At 45.3% G+C, this 24,115-nt stretch overlaps 1 protein-coding gene across 1 annotated transcript in view; it reads left to right on the top strand.

Annotated features, from left to right (window-relative positions):
- SLC9A9 (solute carrier family 9 member A9) overlaps positions 1–24,115 on the top strand; it is a 771,103-nt gene that overhangs the window by 2,723 nt on the left and 744,265 nt on the right. Inside the window, 1 exon segment of the mRNA XM_023751381.1 lies at positions 15,531–15,733. Within this exon segment, the coding sequence (XP_023607149.1) occupies positions 15,531–15,733 (203 nt within the window).

Below are 24,115 nucleotides of genomic sequence, written 5' to 3'. Positions count from 1 at the left end.
AAAAAAGTGAAATAACTCCCCCAAAACTTAATAGCCACTCATGTCATGGTCCATGTGCTTTTACTCCTCTTCATATGTAATAAGGTTCATGTCCGTCTTAAAAGAGCGCTCACTGATAGTCTCTGAAATAGTCCACAAGGATGTCATTAGTGATTTCTCATAGTTCTTCTTTAGTGATGATCTAAAGTTTAAATCCCAGTGCTTACTAGAGACTTTCTGTCAGTGATATAACAAAATAGTCTGAAACAACAGAGGAACAAGATGGGACTTTCTAATAAACACTTTAAATGATAAGGGGAGAGGAGAGGCCAAGTAAATAAATTGCTCAGTAGCTGTAAGTGAATTTGAAATTCACAGGTGAAAAGAGGCCTTAGCACAAGTCCAACATCCTCAGTTCACAGGACAGAAAACAAAAACTTATAGAGGTAAAGGTTATTTAATTAGTTAGCCACTGTGCTGGGATTCAACCTCCATCTCCAAGAGATGCCAAAAGCATTTTAAAATTAGTCAATTCTCTCAATGATTGTCCTGGAGAGAAGAGGTATCTGTGAGCTCCAGTTGCATCCTCAAACTATTTATGCTTCAGGATTAGTCATAGATTCCACTTTCTAGGCAGTCCAAGAGGGAAATTGCAGGATAAGGCCATATAAACCCCTCTTTCTTCAAGGATGAAACTCATGGTTTTTGCTGGAGTCCTACCAAGATCATGATGATAATCAATGGGGAAGAAAATAAACCAAACTATGGTTAAAATTTAAATTAAAAAAATTTTTTAAAGGAGATGAACATTTGAGAGTTAAGTGTACCTCAGTCATCTCCACCCTATAGATGGATATACTTGTAATGAAGCATCTTCTAAAACTTTTTGAGGAGGTACCTAATGCTTATCAATGAAGTTGGCTAACAGCCCTCAATGGCCTGAATACTGCTCTTGCTCTTAACTTTTTGTATAATGTGACATTTTCTCTGTATCGAGAAACATAGCTATTTTTCTAAAACAACAAATTTTCTGTAATACCTCAGCCCAGTATGCCATCTGCCTTTCTGATGGTATTCAGTTGGTATGTTTCAAATAGTCTTTAGAAGACAATAGATATTGATACATTTTATCAGTATACCAGAGAATCCAATGAAAACATTTTAGGGAGCAGGGCCTTAGGAAATGAGCAGTTAAAGTAAAATGAAAGAAAAAGTGATTAAACATAACATTTCACTGCTCTTTTACTTAATGTTATAAACAATTTCCAAGTTGTTAACCTTAAAATACAGGGGTGGGCAAAAGCAGGTATACAGTTCTTCATATGGAAAGAGACATGCAGATTATAATTATTACAAATAGCTTTATTGACTCAATAGAATGTCACAATGGCACAGTAAACCTAGTTTTGCCCACCCTTGCAAGTATTGTTTGATTTGAATTTGTTCTTTGGAAATAGAGCTGCTACTCCAAATCCAAATAATCCACTATATGAAAAATAGCTTTTGTCTTGGTATTAAGGGCCACAGGATGCTTTTAAAAATTAGTGGCAATATTCTAACAATATTTTTATCTCACCAGGAATAGTAATGGGTAATTGTGTCTCGTGATATACTATGGCTCTCATTATTTCAAAATGGAAGGATGAGAGTCCATAACTAATTTAAAATATATGCTATGAAGACACTCATCTAAATTGGACTAAAAGCCTAAATGACTATTAATGGTCAAAGTATTGATTGATAGCAGCTTGGTGCACTTAGCGCTGCTCACTTAGGTCTGTGTCTCCAGCTCCTGTTCATAAAGAAAAATGCCCCTGGTGTCCTGATAGCATTGAGAGTTCCATTACACATCACTGGGCGCCTCCTTACTTCATAGGACACTCATAATGCCCTGTGCTCAAGGGCTGGGGTTGGAGCTTAGGGACAGACAATTTAAACCTCTTAGAATTCCACCTTTGACTCCATGGCCTTACAATATATGGCACAGCCTCTGAATTCATGTGGACATTTTGCTCATTATTTAGTGGGTAGAAGTGAAATTTTAAGCCACAAAGTTTATATTTTTAATTCATTAAACTAAGTCATATTAAACTATTAAATTATATCTGATTCTTAAGAGTATACTTAGCAGTATAATAGGACCAATTTAGTTCATTCAGAAGCATGTTTTTTTAAATTTAAAGAAAATATAGTTACATAGTGAATCAACAAGGTTTTTAAAGCCATCGTTCTTTAAAAAAATCATAAGGCATCCATTTCATCTTAGCACTGTTCAGAGGATGCTCAGGATAAAATTGGGTTGTTGGACAAAACATGGCTCAACCCTGCTGATCCATATGTCCTGCTCCAGTCTGACCCTGTCTCCAGGCCTGCCCAGCCCAAGGGATAGGCTCACAATACTCCCCACCTTCCCTACCTGGAAGATCCTTCCCAAGGTTTTACTGGTTCAAATGTGTCAGGCTTTATGGAGAAAGCATTGGATCCTCTCTTGGGCATTTGAGTTTTTAAATCCCAATAAAAATTTTTTTTTCCGAGTTAGATGCATTACTTTGTTCAAGTGACTTAACCTCTGGCCTTACTTTTCTCATCTGTAAAACGAGGAAGAAAGGAAATAGAGATCACTAAGCTCCCTTTCAGCTGCAAAAGTCTTTCAGAATTCAGACCAAGAATGACTCCCTCCAGCCCAGGCATCTCTCAGCCATCCGTACCCAAACCAGTTTCCTCCCAGAACCCATGGGCTTAGGACACTCAGCCCTTTCTCTCAGACAGGCTTCTAGCTAGTGCTACTTCTCCACTCTGAGTGCTTCTGGTTCTGATTCTGGGATGAGTGTTTGGTAAATGCTGCTGAGTTTTTCTCAGAAAGGTGAAGAGAGCAGGTCACACCAACAGAGCAGTGAGGACAGCCTTGGGTCAGGGCTTGTGGATGCCTATTGCACGAACATCAGGGTGACTCTGGTTTTATTTGAAGGGCTCTGCAGAAAAGGAGATTAGGGTTATGACCCCAGTGAACTCAGCTTGCTCTCTTTTTGGAATAAGAAGACTGATTTGAAGGAACTTCCGAGGCCAAGGCAAGGCTTGCCTGCTGTGAAGTGTTAGCTAAAGAAAGGTTAAAAAGTGGGAAATCACAGGCACTGTCCTCTGTAGGTTTTTAAAAGTTAATTTTAAGGAAATAGCCTCCTATCTATTCTGCTGGGCTTCTGTGTCCCCAAGGAGCTACAGAGGAAACCCTGGGAGCACAGGACTGTGGGGCCTCAGAGGGTCTGCACTCAGTTCTAAGAGCAGATGACTCTGCTCCTCAAGACAATGAACTCATGATTCAAACTATTTACAGCAATAATATACAATCTAAATTTAACTCAAGTTATATGGTTAGTAAAGTGAGGACATAAGAACTAACGTTTGCTAAACATCTATTATATAAAAATACAATAATAATAATAGCTAACATAGCATAGAGATGGGATCTATACTATCATAAGTACTTTACATGTGTTAACTCAATCCTCACAGCAACCATTTTATGTGGGGAAACTGAGGCACCAAAAAATTAAGTAACTTGCTTAAGGCCACAGGACTTTTAAATGCCCCAGGTGGTGTTACAGAATTTACCAGGCAACCAAAGAACACACAGGAGTACTTGGAGACACAGGAAAAAACCATTTATTTTCAGATGTTTCACATGTACCGGTACAGTGACTCAGGGGAGACTGTTTCTCTCCAAATCCTGAGCAAGCCAATATGGAGGAAGCTTTCCCTTTATACCTTTTGGTTTCTTTGTCCCCCAAATATGGGATGGGACTTCCGGACCTTTCGTGGGCTTTGCAAAAAGCCCCATGTGTTGGGATGGGGGCCGTGAGACTGCACCTAAAGGCCTGGCCTGCTGCCAGCACTGATAACTCCATCTGGGGGTTATGTATTGTTCATGGTTTATGGCCTCTCTAAAATGGGAGTAGTACTTAGGTAAATAAGTCTTGAAAGACCAGATAATTAAAGAAGGGGCAGTGACTAGACTATAGGCTAACAAGAATGTGCATTAGGTTACTGGCACAGATTCAGATTGCTAGCCCCCCCAAAATGTCTCATTTTCCCCATCAGTGGGACTCAGACTTTGGCGGTTTGGCTCTATGCGGCCACCGGCTATCACAAACCTGGCCGTGTATATGTATGCGCCTTTGCTTGGGGGGGGCGGTATTATCTTTTTCATATTACAAATGAGGAAGCTCTCACTCAGAGACAAAACGTAACTTGTTGGTAACCAATAAGGCTGAGCTTCAAGCCCAGGACCATAAAACCCATGTTCTCTTTGCCAGGTGCTGGTGCCTTGAGAAGTTTCTAGAAGAGATTGGGATAGCTAATAACTGTGTACCTTATTGCTAATCCTCACTACATCCATGCAAAATGTACACAATGACCTTTAGTTTGCACATAACGACAGGGAAACTCAGGACATTTATGGCTTGGCCAATGTTATACAGAAGAATTGGCAAGAATACTGTTTTTGAAAGCTAGTGCTCTCAAGTTTTGGCCACAGTTGCCCTCTCATCAAGGTCTGCTCATGAAAGCTAACTCTCAGGAAGTCCAGAATAGGGAAAGGCTGGGGAGAGGAGGTGGGTAGCTATATTTTTCTTTTTTCTTGAAACTATAGAGATGTTATGCTGTCCAAAGCAGAAAGCCAGGTGTGGGAAAGACACTGGGATCAAGATGTCCCAGGTCTGGAGAGTGACAAGGCCGACCTGGAGACACGTGCCCAGTGGCAAGGGCAGCAGTGTGGCAAGTCTACAGCCATTCTGAGTTTCCATCCTGAGAATGTCAGAATGGGCGTGGAAGGTACTATAAACAGTTTGAAAAGGGAAAGTGTCTTCTTCATGTGGACCATGGCTTTTATTGTATGTCAGTTTAATTGAATTGAGTTTTGGGAAGAGACTGAAGGTAGAATCACTAATTACACCTCTGGCTCTCCAAGCTTTATAAGAACCGGTGAGCATAGTCTTGAAATAACATGGACTTGGAAACATTCCATGCTGGCATGGTGCGCATATTGGTAGGAACTCTTGTCTTACAGAACAGTGCTCCTTACAGTGTAGCCCCTGGACCAGCTGCATCAGGGTCACCTGAGAACTTGTGAGAAATGCAAATATGTAGGCCCCAGCCCAGATCTGCTGGCTCAGAAACTCTACTGGGGGCCAGAAACCTGCATTTAACCACCTTCTAGAGCAGTGGTTCTCAACCTGTGGGTCGAGACCCCTTTGGGGGTCAAATGACCCTTTCACAGGGGTCGCCTAAGGCCATCGGAAAACACATATATAATTACATATTGTTTTGTGATTAATCACTATGCTTTAATTATGTTCAATTTGTAACAATGAAAATACATCCTGTGTATCAGATATTTACATTACAATTCATAACAGTAGCAAAATTACAGTTATGAAGTAGCAACGAAAATAATTTTAAGGTTGGGGGTCACCACAACATGAGGAACTGTATTAAAGGGTTGCGGCATTAGGAAGGTTGAGAACCACTGTTCTAGAGGGTTCTGATGCACTATAGTCTGAGAACTACTTCACCAGGGAAATGAAATTGAACAAAAAATGCCTAGATTTGTCTCCTCTTTTTCCCCTATCTTTTCTCTTTTTCACCCTGTACCCTCCTGTGATGAAGAGGGGTTTGGGAGACAATCTCTATTTGTTGGACAGTCCCTCCCTCTTTCACTATTTACAATACTTTGTAATGTTTTCAACTGTAGTTTGAGAAAAATAGACAGTTTTGTGTAAACATTATAAAGCAGGGAATCATTTTGTTTTAGTCAGTATGTATCTAGTTAGAAAGCTCTATATATTTCTTCTGTAAACTTCTTAAGAGAGTTGCAAGGAAGAGTGTTAGATTATGTACAACTTGGTGGCTGAGATCATTTCTAAAGAAGTTGTCCATAATGCTTGCTAGGAATCCCAGAGTCTTGTGAAATGTGTTTGTGTATGTTGTGTCTGTACATGTTTGTGTTCATGCATGTGTGCATGTATGTGTTGCCCTACAGTAAGGATGAGGGCAAACATTGGACACCCCACCATAGTGGAAGATCTGATGTTGGGACTTTCTGTCATTTACCACATGTGCTGTCCTATAAGAAGACAAAAACTGTGAAGAAGATACCCTCATGGACCACTTTCTACCTGGAAATACCATGGGATACTCTTGCTGGCAGGTGCTCCAGATCTGCTCTGAAACCCTTATGGGACTCTTTTCTTTACCAAAACAAGTTGACAGTGAGCCAGCACAAAGCAATAAATTGTGTCCTTTTATAGCAACACCCACACTTTCCTGTAGTTCTTTGAATTCAGAAGGTTGGTAGGAGGGCAGAGAAAGAACAAAAGACTAAATAACCAGCTGGTATTAGAAGGAAAACTGTTAGGAAATGCACTTAGCATTTGAAATTCAAATCCATTTTATCTCACTACATCAAAGGCTTTGATAAGATGGGGGAGGTGGGTAAGTATCAAGTAAAAAAGTTAAAATTGTAGAGATGCCCCTTACCATTTAATATTTATGGCTACTCTCTTAAAGAGTTTAATGCTGTGCACGGAATCTGCTTTCTTAGAATATTTTCCCACCCTTTCCTTCTTCATCCCACATTTGAATCCCTAGTTTATTTTTTTAATCTGAATGACTGAAATAACATCACAGATTCCCTGCCTTAAAGAGTCTCCCACTATAAAAAGTCCTACTCATGGGAAAGAGCACTCTTCCTTGGGATCTGTTTTATTCCTATCATCTCGAAGCTCCTCTACTCAGTTCCTTTGCTGAATTCTTCTTCACATAAATAGAAATGATTTCTAATGTTAATTTCCTCTCCATGTCTTCACTGTATTGCACATCTCCTTTTTCCTTCAGATAATTGTCTCCAAATGCAGTTTCCTCTGCTCCAAAACAGAGCAAATCTGCTGGCTAGCAAAGAGCTCACTCACTTTTTCCACAAGATGTTCTTGCCAACACTTTCTCCTTCTTGGACACTTTCTGTTCTTCAGCTGTGTTGGGGCCCTGGATCTCAGCTGCTGAGTCAACCATACCAAACTGCTTGATGTGCCTCATTAGCACTACGCTCATTAAGTTTCGAATACTTCCCCTAGAAAGTCCATGCCCTGTTCTCACCTGGTGAACTCCTACACATCCTTAAAAACTTCTTCTGTGAAGCCTCTTCTTTCTTTATTTTTTAAAATATATTTTTATTGATTTCAGAAAGGAAGGGAGAGGGAGAGAGAGATAGAAACAACAGTGATGAGAGAATCATTGACCGGCAGCCTCCTGCACGCCCCCTACTGGGGACCAAGCCTGCAACCCCAGCATGTGCCCTTGACCGGAATTGAACCCTGTACCCTTCAATTCACAGGCCAACACTCTATCCACTGAGCCAAACTGGCTAGGGCTGTGAAGCCTTTTCTGACACTTTGGTGGATGGAGACTTGTTTCTATTTGTTAGGATGCATTCAGCTGATAGTAACAGAAACCCTGACTGGAAAAGACTTAAGCAATAAGGACACTTATTATCTCCCATAACCAGAAGTCCAGAGAAGAGCAGTCTTCAGGGTTGGCGGATTCCGCAGCCTGCTCTTGTCATCACGCACCCAGGTTCTTCCTGTTCTCTGCTCTGCTTTTCTCATGCTGACTTCAGCATCAGGCTGGCTGCAGATCTGAGTTATTCTGAGGAAGAAGAGCATCATCTCTCATCTGTCTCCCTTAGGATGTCCAAACTTTCTAAGCTTCCTATTCAGCTTTCCTTGACTTTTATTGACTGGGATCAGGTCACGTGCTCTTGTAGAACCAATTATCCACACAGGGAATAGAAACACCCTTTATCTGGAAATGAGGTCCAGCTTATCATAAACATGTGGGGAGGGCTGGACAGATCTGGTCTTTGTTGGGGAAAGGGGAGATGGATGCTGGGTTGGCAATGCATGGTGTCTGATACACTTAGGAAGTTGGAATATGATATTATACAGTTTGAGGGTTTATCTTCTTGTTTTGGTAAGGGAGAATGCCTCATTTATTTAGCTTATGCTTGTAGCCCCTGAATGCACAGAGGGAAAGAACTGCAAGACACAGTTCTTCCATAGTCTTTATGCATTAACTCCATTTGCCACAGCCTCCTGAATTCTCTCCAACATCATGTGGCATTTTAATCCACATCTACGAAGAGTTTTATTAGATGCGCATGTACAGTTGGGCTGTGTGCCTCCAGGGGAGCTACAGGAAGGGCATCTGAGGGAGTGCCAGTGTGTGGGACCATGTGCGCACACCAGCCACGGCAGTGCCAGTGTGTGAGACAGCAGTTTTGAACATAGCCAGAGATTTTAACACTTTGTGTTCTAGTAATGGTTCTGAAATCTGTTTCACTGTGTATAACTATAATAATTATGTATTTAAAGAAATCCCCATCTGTGTTATTCTCATAACAGCCCCTTTAGGAAATGCTTCGGGTCACTTAGAATGATGGTCAGTCCTAGGGGATATGGCTGTGCACTGCAGGCTCACTGTGGGAAGAGACTTAGAGACACGTGTTCAACCTGATCCTTACTGGAAGTCAGGATCACAGCACTGGGCAAGAGGAAAGGGCTAGCAGCATTAGAACATTTTATGTTAGGATAAAGGCCATATTTTATTCCTCTTTATAACTCCTACAGTCCTAGACCAATGCCTTGTGTGTACTGTATGTGGTGTGAAAATGTAAGTAGGGTGGAGTGGAGTTTTCTCATATTTTCAATGTGGCGATGAAGTGAGAGCCAGTCCAGAGATCCAAGGCTCATATTTCTCAATGCTTTTCATTTACAGTGTTGATGAGGTGCTTTCCCCATCCTTCTCTTCCTTCCTCTGTCTTGTCCCAGAAACGCCACCATATCACGGCCTGTCAGGCATCTGTTAGCAAGCTCTGTGAGGACAGGAGCATCAGAGCATTGGCTGTGATGTTCCTTCCATGTGACATTTTAAAATTTTGGTCACTAATTACATACATTTGGGGGATCCTCTTCTTCTGGACTTCAAGGGAGTTTGTGGACTTGGAGGAAGTTGGGTTATAATGCTGCCTAAAATGTTTAGCTTTTCTAGAGGAAAGAGATGAAGAATAGCACAGTCTCTGTCCTAAGCAGTCTCATTGTCTCATAGGGCAGACAGAGCCAAGGTCTGCAAAGCAATGCTAAACAATAAGTCTTTATAAAATTGGGCCATAAGGGGTGTGGTTTAAACTGTGAGTGCTGTAAGAACTCAGTTGCCGGAGGCTAGCCCCAGCAGTCCAGGGGTTCCCAAAGGTGTGGACGGAGTCGGCGAAGAAAGTTTTACACAGAGACAGCGTTCAGAACTCTCCAGCTTTCCTTAGTCTCCGTGGATCTTCCCTGTGCCTGGCTGAGGCCACAGAGAGAGATCCCAAGGCAAGCTGAGCCTTTATTTTATAGCGAGAGGTAAACAAGGTAGTGGTTTCTATAGTTACACAGTTCTTGTGAGTTTCACTTGTTTTGACCATAGTTACACTTCCTGCACTTCCCTCAGCCCATTAGCTTCCCAGATAAGATCTAGAGAGCCTCATAAGGTCAAGCCTAATTATGCTAAGAGGACTGTGCCCTCTAAACTGGGAATTGTTTGTGACTTTGCCCACAGGTCAGTCCGAGGCTTAACCCTATATCAGCTCCCCACACTCAGTGATGAGGGGGCTTAGACACAGGCTGTCCAGTGCACAGGTCCCCACAGATAGGACTTGAGATGGAGTTTGTTGGATGGGAGTGCTTTAGGGGTGAGGTCTATTGTCTAAGCCTCATCCTGGGCCTGTATGCTGTTTGGGACAGGTCGGAGTTCACTGAAGAGCAGGTCCACACTACTGCCACCCCAGCTGCCCAGATGGCCAGACTGGTGGGGTAAGGGATGCATCTGGACTAGAGTTTCTGCCTGGAGAAGGTGACACCACCAGATGGCCAGGGAAAGAGCTCAGTGAAGGGTCATGCTCTTGAGGATGCAGCCTGGGATCAGGACTATGCATGCATATGCTGGATGGCATTGCTTTGCCAGGGCAGGCTTTCTTCTTTTTCCTGAGGAGGTAGAGCCCTGATTCATGACTTCCCAATGAAACTGGGTGTGTGTCCATAGGTAGAGGAAGCCAGTCTCTTCTTTCCCTCTCTGTTAAGTGGTTGGAACTTTTTATTTATCCTGCAGCTTGAACAACTGTTTCTTTGCAGTTTCTTCCTACTACCAATGCTACTCTGTCACTTGCCCTCATACATTGTGCTGGAGTGGATAACCCAACCCTTCATATTCCTGTCAGCAGAAGCTAAAGTGCTGAGTGGGCTGGTGGCTGTCAAGAGAATTGCGAAGCTCTGTGGGTAGGTGTCTAGCCAATGACACCAGGGATTTAGGGGTTACTGCTGCTGAAGCAGGGGCACACAGGTGGGTGCATGTGAGGCAGCAGTTTCCCTGCTGCCCTCATACTCCGCCAAGTTGATGATGCCTCTCAACCCTCAGGATGGGGGAGAGGCAGGCCAGAATGTTTTCTCCACTGTGATAACTTGGGTCCTCTGAGAAGCAGACTCTGGGAAGATATTCTTTGTACCAAAGACTTATTGAGAGAAAGTCCTTTGATGGGGAGAGAGTCTGTGGATGCTGGGACAGCTGTCAGACCTTCCTGCAGCCCCATCTTCAGTGGGGAGAGGGGAAGAAAGGAAGCAGGGGAGAAGCTTTAAGCTGCGGGGCATTTCTAAGCAAGTGGTGGCAGGGCTGAGTGGGCATCCTCCAGCCACTGGGCTGCTCAGAGGAGCCCCCTGTGAGTGCCCTGCTCTCTCAGTGCTCAGCCTCCCTGTCTGAGTGCCCTGCTCCCTCAGTGTTCTGAAGAACAAGTAAAGTAAAAATATTTGTGAAGGGAATGTTTTCATTCTCACCTCTCATTCTAATTAGTTCTCCATATTGTTGCTCAAGTGATAGTTCTTATATGAAAATCTGATTGTTTAACTCTACTACCTAAAATATTTCAATAGTTCTGTGTTGCCATTGGGTTAAAACTGAGAACTCTTACATGGCAGAGGGGCCTCCTTATGACGTGACCCAACCTCTGGTCTACAGTGGAGAGTTCAATCTCTCTCTCTCTCTCTCTCTCTCTCTCTCTCTCTCTCTCTCTCTCTCTCTCTCCTCTGCATTTATATGTTATTTTCGTTAAGTTATCCTAGTGACTGTTGAGGCAGAAACACTAACATTTAGTAACTATGCAACAGAACATTAACTTTTCATTCACATAATAGTCCAATGCAGGTACTCCTGGTTGATGATGTTTTCCCTCACCTGGTGTCTCAGGGCAGGTGCTTTTGTTTTCTTCCCATCCATCTAATAATAGGTAAAAGAGAGAAGAGAAAACTCTCCTACTTCTTCAATGTTGTGGCCCAGAAGTGGCACGTATTACTTTTGCTTACATTCCATTGTTGAAAACCCAACCAGATGCAAGACAGCCAGGAAACCCAATCTCTGGCTGCCCCTTCTCAGCAGCTGTTCTGCACATTGGAGAACATAAATTATGGGGATTTCCAGCTATCTCTGCTGTTCCTCCTGTGCTGTCACCTATAGATGTAGCCTGGATCCCAGCTCCTTCCCTGATTCAGCTCATCTGGACAACTCTTATGTGGCCATTTAAGATTCATCTAAAGCTTTGCATCATTTCAAAGGCTTTGGAATATCTTCACTCTATACTCATATAACACAATGAGCTCACCAGCTATCATTGCACACATCACATTGTATTATAACTGTGTTCATGTATAGTTATTATTTTACAAACATGAGCTTCTGTAGGACTGGTACTGTGTTTTTATTTTAAATCAGTAAATATATGGCACAAAATATGTACCCACAAATATTTTATTAAATAAATGAAAAGTTATTGTATGACTGGATTCACAAGAGAGTGGTAAAACAACCAACAGTGGATGTTCTAAAGAGTGAGTTTTATCTTAAAAGAGTAAATTTATGTTAAAACACATATATCAATCTTATTTTTAAATTGAGGAATGTGTAGGCCTCTGAAGTTTCTTTGCTCTTGTTAATAAATCTGTCATGTAAAGAGTATTCACAGTGGTCAGATTACCCTGAGCATCCTAACGGAGTTCATACACTCATAAGTCAAGGACTGTGACTTGGGTTCAGCTCTTCACTAAAAGGAATGTTATGCTAGTAGGATGTATTTGGATACAAGTAAGCTGAAACTTGAGTCACAATTGTTTAAAAAATTAGAGAATATACTATGTCACATAGCATGAAGTCTAGAATTAGGGTAGTTCCAGGATAGGCTGATCCAGTGGCTCAGTTAAGTCAACCAGGACCTGGGTTCTGTCTTTATCTCAGTCCTACTTTCCTCAGTATATTTATTATGTCCTTGGACTGGATCCCTTCAAGGGATCACAGTTATCTGCCAGCAAAAAGTGGGGAAATATATTGCCTTGGTTATGTCCTGAGGGAGAAAATAAGAACACCTCTCCCCCAACCATATAAGTGCTTCTTTTTAGTCTGACAAGACTGACTTATATATATACTAGTAGCCCGGTGCACGAAATTCATGCACTGGGATAGGGGGGGGAAAGGGGCCCCTCAGTCTGGCCCTCACTCTCTCCAATCTGAGACCCCTCAGGGAATGTCCAACTGCCTGTTTGTGCCCACACTTTTAACAGATAACAGCTCCATTGTTGTTTCTTTCTTATGCTTAAAACCATTGGAATTAGTAGGTATTCAAAGTGTGTATACATTTTTGGGGGACACCCTGTATATCTCTAGTCAGCGGTGAAAGAAACCAACAGCAGATTTGAAACCCCCAGACAGGGAACCTCGCTCGCTCCCCACGTCTCCCCACTTCACTTTCCACCTTTGTGGGCAGCAGGAGAGTCAACATTTTCTCTCATTAATTCGGAAAAGCACGTCCTGTCACCCGTTGCCCGGCAGGAGTGCGCTAGGCCCCAAGCAAGCAAGGCTCAGTCAGGGCAGCCTTCGCTCATGGGTGCTGGCACCCAAAGTGCACATTCTTCCTCTACAGTCGCCCCGACTATCCCACTGTTTCATTGAGAGGATGGAATTCCTCTCCGCCTCTGGGTTCTTGATCTTGAACGCCCGCGCCCACCAGGTGTGTCTGTCTGCATCTGCTCCTGCCTCAGCACCTGCATTAACCCCCTAGAGGTGATCTCGTAGCTGCACTGGCCTCTGTGGGAACAGAGCATCACCACTCCGCCCTCTCACTGTCATCTCACAGGCGCCCACCCTCAGCACCCAGAACACCCAGACACTCTCCAAAGGACATGAGCACATCAGAGGGGATGTGTGCACATCCTGTGGGGGTGTTAGGCATGCTGGGTTGATGGAAGTGCTGTGGGAACTTGTGCAGGCCTTGGTTTGCAACTGTTGCAGGTGCGGGAGGGTGACAGTGTCCTGGGGGATGTTCGCACGCCAGGGGGGGATGTGCACATCGGAGGCCTCTGGCTTTGCAGATCCGTAAACCCCCATGGTGCGGCCAGGAGGACGTCAGTCTGGCCCGCCACGGTGGCTGTCCCTGCGATCCTGCACCTTCTGGTCCAGGAGGCGGATCTTGAGCAGCCAATCCTGGGCACTGATGGCCTGCAGGCACTACTTCAGCTCAGCCTGCAGGCTCCACTTGGCGCACTCACAGCTGTCACCACCACCATGTGGGGAGTACAGGCCGCCCTCCGCCGGCCTGCCTCCCCTGTCCAGAGGCTTTCTGCGCTGCTCACCTGCCCAGAGTGACTGGGGCTGGGCGGAAGCCAGGCGTCCTGCCCTGCCCAACCCCAGCCAATCCGCCCCTGTGCGAGCTGCTGCCCCACCGGCAAGGGTCACAGATCCGGGTCCCGGGACAGCAGACAGCCTCAAGCACTGCCCCCCGCCTGCCAGGTCATAGATCCGGGTCCCAGACAACAGACAGCCTCAAGCACTGCCCCCCGCCAGGTCACTGATCCAGGTTCTAGACCGTGGACAGCCTCAAGCGCTGCCGCCCGCCCGCCAGGTCATGGATCTGGGTCCCAGACCACGGACAGCCTCAAGCGCTGCCGCCTTGCCCACCAGGTCACAGATCCGGGTCCCGGGACAGCAGACAGCCTCAAGCACTGCCCGCCTCCCGGCAGGGTCACGAATACAGGTTCCAGACCGCGGACAGCCTCAAGCGCTGCCGCCTGCCCGCCAGGTCATGGATCCGGGTCCCAGACCGCGGACAGCCTCAAGCGTTGTCCCCCGCCCACCAGGTCACGGATCAGGATCCCAGACCGCAGACAGCCTCAAGCACTTCCCCCTGCCCGGCAGGGTCACAGATCCGGGTCCCGGGACAGCAGACAGCCTCAAGCACTGCCCGCCTCCCGGCAGGGTCACAGATCCAGGTTCCAGACCACGGACAGCCTCAAGCGCTGCCCCCCGCCCACCAGGTCACGGATCCGGGTCCCAGACCGCGGACAGCCTCAAGCACTGCCACCCGCCCGCCAGGTCACAGATCCGGGTCCCGGGACAGCGGACAGCCTCCCGCGCTGCCCCCCGCCCGGCAGGGTCACGGATCAGGGTCCCGAACCACGGACAGCCTTGCCCGTTGCCGCCCGCCTTCAGTATGCATATTAGCCGCCATCTTGTTGCTTCAGGGTGGGGGTCCCGCTTGTGTGCCTGGCCAGTCTGGGTGAGGGGCTGAGGGCCGTTTTCAGGCTGGTGGGCGACTGAAGCTCCCAAACTCTCCTTTTTTTCTTTTTATTCTGGGATTTATTTACCTTCTATGGCTGTCACTGGAGCTGAGAGCCGGCTTTAGCTCTGAGGCCCGGCTGCAGCTCTGAGACCTCGGCTGCTGAAAGCAGGGATCTGGGTTTGCTCTATAATTGAAACAATGTTGTGGTCCTGCTGGCTGAAAGCAGGTTTCTGGGGATTGTTTAGCTTCTATTTTTGCAACATTGTTTCTTAGACTGCAGCTCAGAGGCTGGCAGCAGCAGGAGGGGAACCTTGGCTTCCTCCATCACTGGAGCAAGCAAGCCTCCTGTTCGCTTCAGCTGCCTGGCTGCCGGTCGCCATCTTGGTTGGCAGTTAATTTGCATATCGCCCTGATTAGCCAATGGGAAGCATGTCGGAGGTACGGTTAATTACCATGTTTGTCTATTATTAGATAGGATATGCTGATCCATGGACTGGAAACTTTTCCCAGGGAATTCTGTCTCCTAGCTGATTCGATTACTCAGTGTCTCACAAAGCAGAGGTTTTCTAGAAGCACTTGGGTGGATAAAAGAGGTGGGTAGCTCTTCTCTCCAAAATTCATGGGTCCATTAGAAAGAAAAAAAAGGGGGGGAATATATGCTGGGTATTCAAGCAGTAATGTTCATCACAAATATTTTAACAATACAACCTATTGAATTGGTGTCTATGAAAGAGCGAACAATTTTCCAAAGGAGGCAACAACCCAATTCTTTCTTCTGCCACTCTACAGGTTCCAAATCACATATTTAAAAGCATACAATAGTGAACATTTTAGACTGTGTTCCTCAAGTGCAATTATTTATTCTTTATTTTAGGCCTTATTATGGGATTAATTTTACGATATGCCACTGCACCAACTGATATTGAAAGTGGAACTGTGTATGATTGTGGACAACTGGCCTTCAGTCCATCAACTTTGCTGATTAATATCACTGACCACATCTATGAATATAAATACAAGAGAGAAATAAGTGAGCACAACATTAGTCCTCACCAAGGCAATGCCATACTTGAAAAGGTAAGAATCTGATCTCTTTTTGGTGTCCAGTATAAATAATTTTATCATACATAATCCATCATATGTAACATATTCACACACATATATATGCTCTTTTCAACACCACACTATGAGGGTGATTTAATTGACTAAGGGGTTAACATCTTGATACACTCTTTTTAAAATTTTTTTAATTTATTCCAGAGAGGGAGGGAGGGAGATACAGAGAGACAGAGGGAGAGAAACATCGATGTGAGAGAGATACATCAATCGGTTGCCTCCTGCACACGCCCTGACTGGGGATTGAACCCACAACCTAGGTATGTGCCCTGACCAGAATCGAACCCACAATCTTCCGGGGCACAGGTTGAAGTTCCAACCAGCTGAGCTACCCTGGACAGGACTGATATACCCTTAATGTAAGCTCAGTTGTCTGTATTTTTTATATACTTTTCATATATTTTTTTGCAAACCACAGTTACATTAGATAAAAAGATGTAACTCAGCTGATGCTGCCTTTCATGAAGCTTGACTCAAATTTTCCCATGTGTGTTTTTAGTATTAGTGCATATATTACCAGCTGACTACTCAGTTAAAATTTCCCTAAGTCAAAAGAAAAATGGGGGAATGAAAAAATTTGCACTTGCAAACCTTGATCTAGGCTGACTGCCACTGGGCTGGTTGGAAGCACACTGACAAGAGAGTCATCTCAATGGAGCTTGACTCCATTAGTTTAGCCTTAGGTAGAACACAACTGAGAAGTGACTCATCTTTTAAAAATGGTTTCATTATTGCAAATATGTGAACTGCTTCAGGCATTGGAAGGAAAACTTCCTTCCACTTTCAGGACTCTGGGTCAGAAAACAGGTGCAGTTGCCTTTTGGGGTGCCTTATGTGTATGGATCAGTCCTTTCAATAAGTGAATTTGTGTTTAACAATACAAGTCCCTAATAAGAACTAGAGTCTCATGTGACTTATTCCAGATCTTTTTGGGTCTGAGATGAGAACTTCCTTGATATTATGGAAGTGTATCTTATCATACATGGATTTCGTTTTCTTTTAATGTATGCATTTTCCCCATTTTGTGAGATTTGGGGTAGAGGGGAGATACTTGGTCTCCCAAGGTTCCTCATTCAAGATGGATAATTTTTAGTGTTTTTTCCACATTATCTTTCCTTAACACATTTCTGGATTAACTTCCTTCTACCACTTGATGAGGGCTCAGGAAAGTCAAACAAAATATAATATTAGCCTAAATTAGCCTTAGTTAAGAAAGCAACTTGAAGCAACAAAAAGACAATGAAATAATGTATTTCTGGAATAAAAAGGAGCAGATCTAACAGCATAGGGTTTTAATTAAAACACTAGTGGCTCGGTGCATGAAATTCATGCACATTAAAAGGGAATTAATTAGAGGCAATATTTTAATATTGCTATTTGCCCATTCTCTATAATAGAAGTGTCAGAGATAAAAGAAAATTAGTAAAATGTATATGAAAATCTCCTTCCTGTCAGAGACTGGGGAGTGCTATGGGACCCAGAGTCAAGTCCCTGCCCACCTGCACGTACCTCGAAATCTCGCAAGACCCAAACCTGGCCGGTCCCAACCCTGTCAAGCCCTGTAGGGTGGGGGGCACAGCCTCAGGTTCCCCATCAAGCCCTGCTAGGTGGGGGGTGCAGCCTCAGGTCTCCTGTGAAGCCCCGCTAGGCAGGGGGCACAGCCTCAGGTCCTCCAGCCCTTGGTGCTGGGGTGGGGGGTGTGGCCTCAGGTCCCCTAGTCCAGCCTCAGGACCCCAGGCCCTGGTGTGAGGGTGTGAGGGCACGAGGGCATGAGGGTGTGATGACCATTTGCATATTAGTTCTTTATTATATAGGATACTCTTCAGCTTTACCTTTGTTTTAGTGCCACGGCATAATTATCTTCCTGCTCTCTTACATACTTTCATCTGTATTTCTTACTTAGCAGCACTATTTCTTCAGGTTGACTCCCAAAGATGCTGACAATTATCTCTGTTACTACAGTAATTTTGTTCTCTAACAAGATTTCCAACAAACACCAGATCAGAAATTTTGTTTCTGTTATTGATATATTGATTCCTTTATCAGCAGCAAACTCCAGTGTTTGCTTTTGAAAAACTAAGGCAAGAGATGAAGAAAATGTTGAAGTTGCTGGGGCCCTCTTGGTTTTTCAATGGAGAGAGTATGATTTTTGCACATAATTGAGACTATAATTGACCTTGAATGGTTCAAGTATTTTTTAGACTAACTTCTAAATCATGTGACTCATGTTAGTCACAATTCAAATTTGTTTCTCAAAGCAGCCAAGGTTGGTAATGGATGACTCTATACCCAGTGTACACCCTCCCCTCACTGCTGGGGAAGGGGGAACCCACTGGCATGCTTACCATGTTAGACGAATTTAAGTAGAAAGATCTTGTTTATAAATGGCCAGAGTATATCTTAGTGCACACTTATTGCTTCTGTGCCAATGTCTTGGAATGCTAGTTAGTCTTTGAAAACAAAAAACCAATAGTCTGTCTTCCTTATGGGATGTTTCCACTGCATGCAACTATTCATATCAGCCAATCAATTCATCCATATCAGATGCAAAAAGATTTAAAAAAAGGCTGTATTCATTGGCAGGCTTATAGGGAGGTAACATGGAGTGATAGAGAAACAATTTAGGACCAGACAGATTTGCCAAATGTTCTTAGTAAATTCCTTGGATTTTGTAATCTCTAACTTTTTTTTTTTGTAAAGTGGGAGATTAGAACTATTTTGTAGGGTGGTTTTCCTATTTAACTGAAATCTAATCTAATAAAAGAGAAACATGCAAATTGACCGCACCTTCGCTATGCCCCAAGCCACGCCCACCATCCAATCAGAGTGACCGTATGCAAATTAACCCAACCAAGATGGCGGCTGGCAGCCACCGAACTGGAGCAAGCAGGAGGCTTGGTTACCCCGGCGATGGAGGAAGCCAAGCTTCCCGCCTGCCCTGGCTGGCTGTGGCCTCCACTCAAGGCAACAAAGTTTCAATTATAGAAGATAAATAAATCCAAGATACCTGCTTCCAGCCAGCCTCCACTGGGAGCTTGGGTGGCTGGGGGCCATGGCCACCCTGCAAACAGCCATCAGCCCCTCACCCAGGATGGCCACACCCTCATGGGGTGAGGGTCCCTGCTGGGGGGCTTGGCCAGCCTGAAAACAGCCATCAGCCCCTCACCCAGACTGGCCAGGCACCCCAGCAGGACCCCCACCCTGAAGGGGGTGTGGCCAGCCTGAAAATGGTCCTCAGCCCTTCACCCTGGCTGGCCAGGCATCCCAGTGGGGACCCCCACACTGAAGGGGCTGTGGCCAGCCTGCAAACAGCCATCAGCCCCTCACCCAGACTGGCCAGGCACCCCAGGAGGGACCTCTACCTTGAAGGGGCTGTGACCAACCTGCAAACAGCCATCAGCCCCTCACTCAGGCTGGCCAGGCACCCAGCGGGGACCCCCACCCTGAAGGGGTTGTGGCCAGCCTGCAAACAGCCAACAGCCCCTCACCCAGGATGGCCACACCCTCATGGGGTGAGGGTCCCTGCTGGGGGGCTTGGCCAGCCTGAAAACAGCCATCAGCCCCTCACCCAGACTGGCCAGGCACCCCAGCAGGACTCCCCACCCTGAAGCGGGTGTGGCCAGCCTGAAAATGGTCCTCAGCCCCTCACCCAGGCTGGCCAGGCACTCCAGCGGGGACCCCCACCTTGAAGGGGGTGTGGCCAGTCTGAAAATGGCCCTCAGTTCCTCACCCAGGCTGGACAGGCACCCCAGTGGAACCCCCACCCTGATCCGGGACACCCTTCAGGGCAAACCAGCTGGCCCCCACCCATGCACCAGGCCTCTATCCTATGTAATAAAAGGGTAATATGCAAATTGACCCTAATAGCAGAACAACTGGGAATGACTGGTTACTATGACACACACTGACCACCAGGGGGCAGACGCTCAATGCAGTAGCAGCCCCCTGGTGGTCAGTGTGCTCCCACAGCGGGAGCTCTGCTCAGCCACAAGCCAGGCTGATGGCTGCCAGTACAGCGGTGGTGGTGGGAGCCTCTTCCGCCTCCTTAGCAGCTCTAAGGATGTCCGACTGCAGCTTAGGCCTGCTCTCCGCTGGCAAGTGGACATCCCCCGAGGGCTCCCGTGCTGCCAGAGCAGCCGTGGGCAAACTACGGCCGCAGGCCAGATCCAGCCAGTTTGAAATGAATAAAACTAAAAAAAAAAAAAAGACCGTACCCTTTTAGGTAATGATGTTTACTTTGAATTTATATTAGTTCACACAAACACTCCATTTATGCTTTTGTTCCGGCCCTCCGGTCCAGTTTAAGAACCCATTGTGGCCCTCAAGTCAAAAAGTTTGCCCACCCCTGTGCCAGAGGGATGTCTGACTGCCAGCTTAGGCCCCATCCCCTGGGGAACAGGCCTAAGCCAGCATGTGGTCATCCCCCGAGGGGTCCCAGACTCTGAGAGGGCACAGGCCGGGCTGAGGGACCCCCCCGAGTGCACAAATTTTTGTGCACTGGGCCTCTAGTGATGTATATAAAATGCCTGGCTCCCATGAGGCCTCATATTGCACCATTGTCTCTCTATACAACTCCTGTGGCCACTTCTAACACCACCTCCAACACTAATGCACCCTCACTGCTACTAGGTAATATTTGAATGCTTAAAAAAGCCAGGGATTAATAAAATGTGTGTGTTTTTTAACTTATTTAACATCTGTTGAGGAGATAAGACTAGTTGAAGTCTGTATATAATTTAGTTCTAAATTTTATCATAGGGACTATGAGGACTATAAAACTTTACAGATTAGTTGTCACAGATGCCTGAACATGTTAGGGAGGCTTCCTGCAGGAGGTGGCCCTTGAGAAGTTCTCTGAAAGTTTGAACAGGTGTTAGGAACAAAGTTCAGAAATGCACTGGGGCAGGATGGGCAGGATAGGCAGGGTGAGGCTGTGGAGCATTGTTGTCTGGGTGAGGAGGCTTCAGACTCTGTGGGTCAGCAGAACCTTGCTCATATGGTAGACACAGTGTGAGAGAAGCAGCCAAGACCTGGAGGTTTTAGACCTGGCTGAGAATATGAGAATCACAGGACAGAGGTGAGAGAGGGAAAAAAGATTTGAGGATAAGGATGTGTGAAAATTCCCGGAGTTACATAGAGGTCATCTGATTTAGAGGTCTCATGATGTTGGACCCATCATTTCATAGGTGAGTAAAACAAGAACTTAAGAGCTAAATTGACTTGAGTCACTGATTCCCAAACATGTCTGCACTTAGGAGTCACTTGAGGCTTTAAAATCCCTGATGCTTATGCTTCCCCCTGGAGTTTGTGATTTCACTGCTTTGGCCTGGGACCTATTCTTTGGAATTTTTAGATCACCAGGTGATTATAATGGGCAGACAAGGTGGGGAAGCATTGTTTTAAGTTCTATGTTTATTCAAGTGAATATGGTGATGAGGGAAATGCTACTATTATGCTCCCTCCCCTCCCCTGCACTGCAATCTCCCCCTTCACACAAAAAGCAGTATGCCCAGGACCTCTGCTCATGGTGCTCTTTTGTCTAAAATTGTCCTGCTTTTCAGATGTCAGGCTCCTTTGTATCCCTAGAATCTTGGCTTTTTGTGTGAAATGTCATCTCTTCAGAGAGGGCTTGCCCCTGCAATTCTTTCACATGGTAACACCTCTCTCTCTCTCTCTCTCTCCCCCTCTCTCTCTCTCTCTCTCTTTCTCTCTCTCCCTCCCCTTTCTGTCCCTTTCCCCCTTTCCTTGTTTTGTTTATTTAGCACCATCTGAAATTATATATGTGTTTTCTCACTTATTAATGATCATTTCCTATTGTTTACTGTTCACTAGACTGTAAACTTTGCAAAGGCAGAGACCATGCATTTTCATTGACTAATGTATTTTCAAAGTCTATCACAGTGCCTGACACACAGTTGCTGCTGAATAAATGAGCAAATGAATGAATAAAAAAGTCTGAAAGCTTGGTAGAGTACATACAGCTAGAGTATTTGGAAGTTGTCATCTTGGAATTGGTAGAAGTGGAGTGTCCTAGATGCTTAATGCTTGAAGAAACTAAGGTGTTAACTAGACTTAGTTGTGAATATACAGAAAATGAATACATATCTACAGAAATCACAGGGTGGGTCTGGGTTCTACTACTGGTCAGAGGCAGATCCGGGATCCAAAGCACTTCACCCTGAGGCCTGAGTGGTTTGTGGAGCCCACACCACTGCACAGGTTCCCTTCCCGGTGGCCCTGTGGACAGAGAAGGGCCAGGTGCCTTGGATGAGACTTAGGGAGAGTCACAGTTAGACAGGTAGATGGAGAGGAGGGGGTCAGAGTACAAGAAGAGGCCCAACATAGCAGTCGCAGATGCCACTGTGTGGCCCCGCTGAGTCCCTTTTCTTGTGGTACAGGTTAAAGACAGGAAAAGTTACAGGATGGGAAAATGAGCTTTATTCTCAGAAGAATGTAGTTTAGAGGCTCAAATGAAATTCCTGACTTCAGGATTGGGAGAGGCTGGAATGAGTTTCTATGCTATGTAATTGCCTTTTGGGAGATTTATAAGAGCACGTGTGTTTCTGGGGTGACTAGGCATGGATGCATTTGGAAACAGCAATGGACTTGATGGCTCCCTGAGTTCTTTCTAATAGGAAGGTATAAAATTGGAAAATATGATAGCTGTTGGTATTTATATAAGCAGTAGTATACTGTGCACTTATGCCACATGTAAAACATACAACAATTTCAGGAAATATATACTAGCTTGTTTTGTTCAAGAAAGTATTTTTCTATACATTATGAGCAGCTAGCTGATGACCTCAACACAACCTTCTGTGAGAATAAAACTAGATTGTGTTGTTTCTATTGATCCAGTCAATGTTTCCAACATCATTTGTCAGATTGTTCTGTGAATCAAGGCATTCAGTTTCAGCTGAACGGGACCTCTATCCTACTCACAGTGGCTTTGCAAACATTAATTTGTTATGTAACATTTAGGAATACCATAGTGTCTACTAAACTTTTCTGACTTTAATATCAATAAGAAGTTTAAAAACTTGCTTGTGAAGAGCAGGTGATAAAAGAACTTTCTCCATTATTAACTCATTCTTTCAACACAGATGAACTGAATGTGTTCCATCCGTTTCAACTCTCAAGGAATGGTCTCAAGGAGTTTATTAGTAAGTTGTAGGAAACAGGGCATAGGAATAAATGAATAAATGCAGCACAAGGCAAGCATCAAAGGAGTGGGGCCAAGTACCATAGGCACTCAAAAGGGACAATGCTAATTTCTATAAACCGTGAGCAGCTAGCTGATTATAAATGGGGTAGAGAATATTGTGAGAAAGAAAAACATTTTTAGTGGAAACGCCCCTTGGAATGGCTCTCCCTCCACACAACACATACATCACCACCATCCGAATCAATCAACTATCCTTTGAAATATTTCTTAAGCTTGGACAGTATCCAAGGGGCAGATGGAAAAGAAGCAAGGAAGGAAGATGCTGTAGAGTTGGGACTGGCTGTGCTAAAGAGGAAGGGAACCTGCTTGCTCTGCCACCCTGGCTTGTGGGTCACAGAGGGGCTGGGGCAGAAATGGGGAAGTTAGAAGTCAGGGAAGAGGCTGGTTTGTAGGGGAAAATCACAAGTAAGGTTTAAAACTGATGAATGAATGAATGTTTCTCATTAATTTATTTAACACTAGTGGCCTGGTGCACGAAATTTGTGGGGGGTGGGTGTTCCTCAGCCTGGCCTGCACCCTCTCCAATCTGGGACCCCTCGGGGGATGTCTGACTGCTGGTTTAGGCCCGATCCCAGGGATGAGGCCTAAACCAGCAGTCAGACATCACTCTCACAATCCGGGACCGCTGGCTCCTCCTAACCGCTCACCTGCCTGCCTGCCTGATTGCCCCTAACCGCTTCTGCCTGCCAGCCCACAACTGCCCTCCCTTGCTGGTCCGATCACCCCAACTGCCCTCCCCTGCTGGCCTGATCACACACAACTGCCCTCCCCTGCCGTGACCTGCCTCCTCTGCGCAAGGTAGTGGAGACGCTGGGACCAGCCTCCTCTGTGCCACGCGGAACCACGGGACCCCCAGGCCTCACTGCATGGAGCGGCCGCCGGGCCCTGCCTCTGCTGTGCGCATGGCCATCTAGTGGCGGCCATCTTGTAGCGACATGGCATGCGAGGGCCACCTAGGCTTTTATTAGTATAGATACTATGTTTTTGCGATATTGAGTTGGAAGGGTCAGCAGATCATTAGGCTAGAAAGGTCTTGCAGAACCAGTAAATTTTCAGAAAGTTGTCAGCACAGTTAAATTTATACTTTCTGTCATTCATAAATCAATTGACTGTAATGT

This window comes from Myotis lucifugus, unplaced genomic scaffold (assembly GCF_000147115.1).
Source record: "Myotis lucifugus unplaced genomic scaffold, Myoluc2.0 scaffold_21, whole genome shotgun sequence".
Taxonomy (NCBI): domain Eukaryota; kingdom Metazoa; phylum Chordata; class Mammalia; order Chiroptera; family Vespertilionidae; genus Myotis; species Myotis lucifugus.
This window is presented reverse-complemented; position numbering and strand designations above follow the sequence as displayed.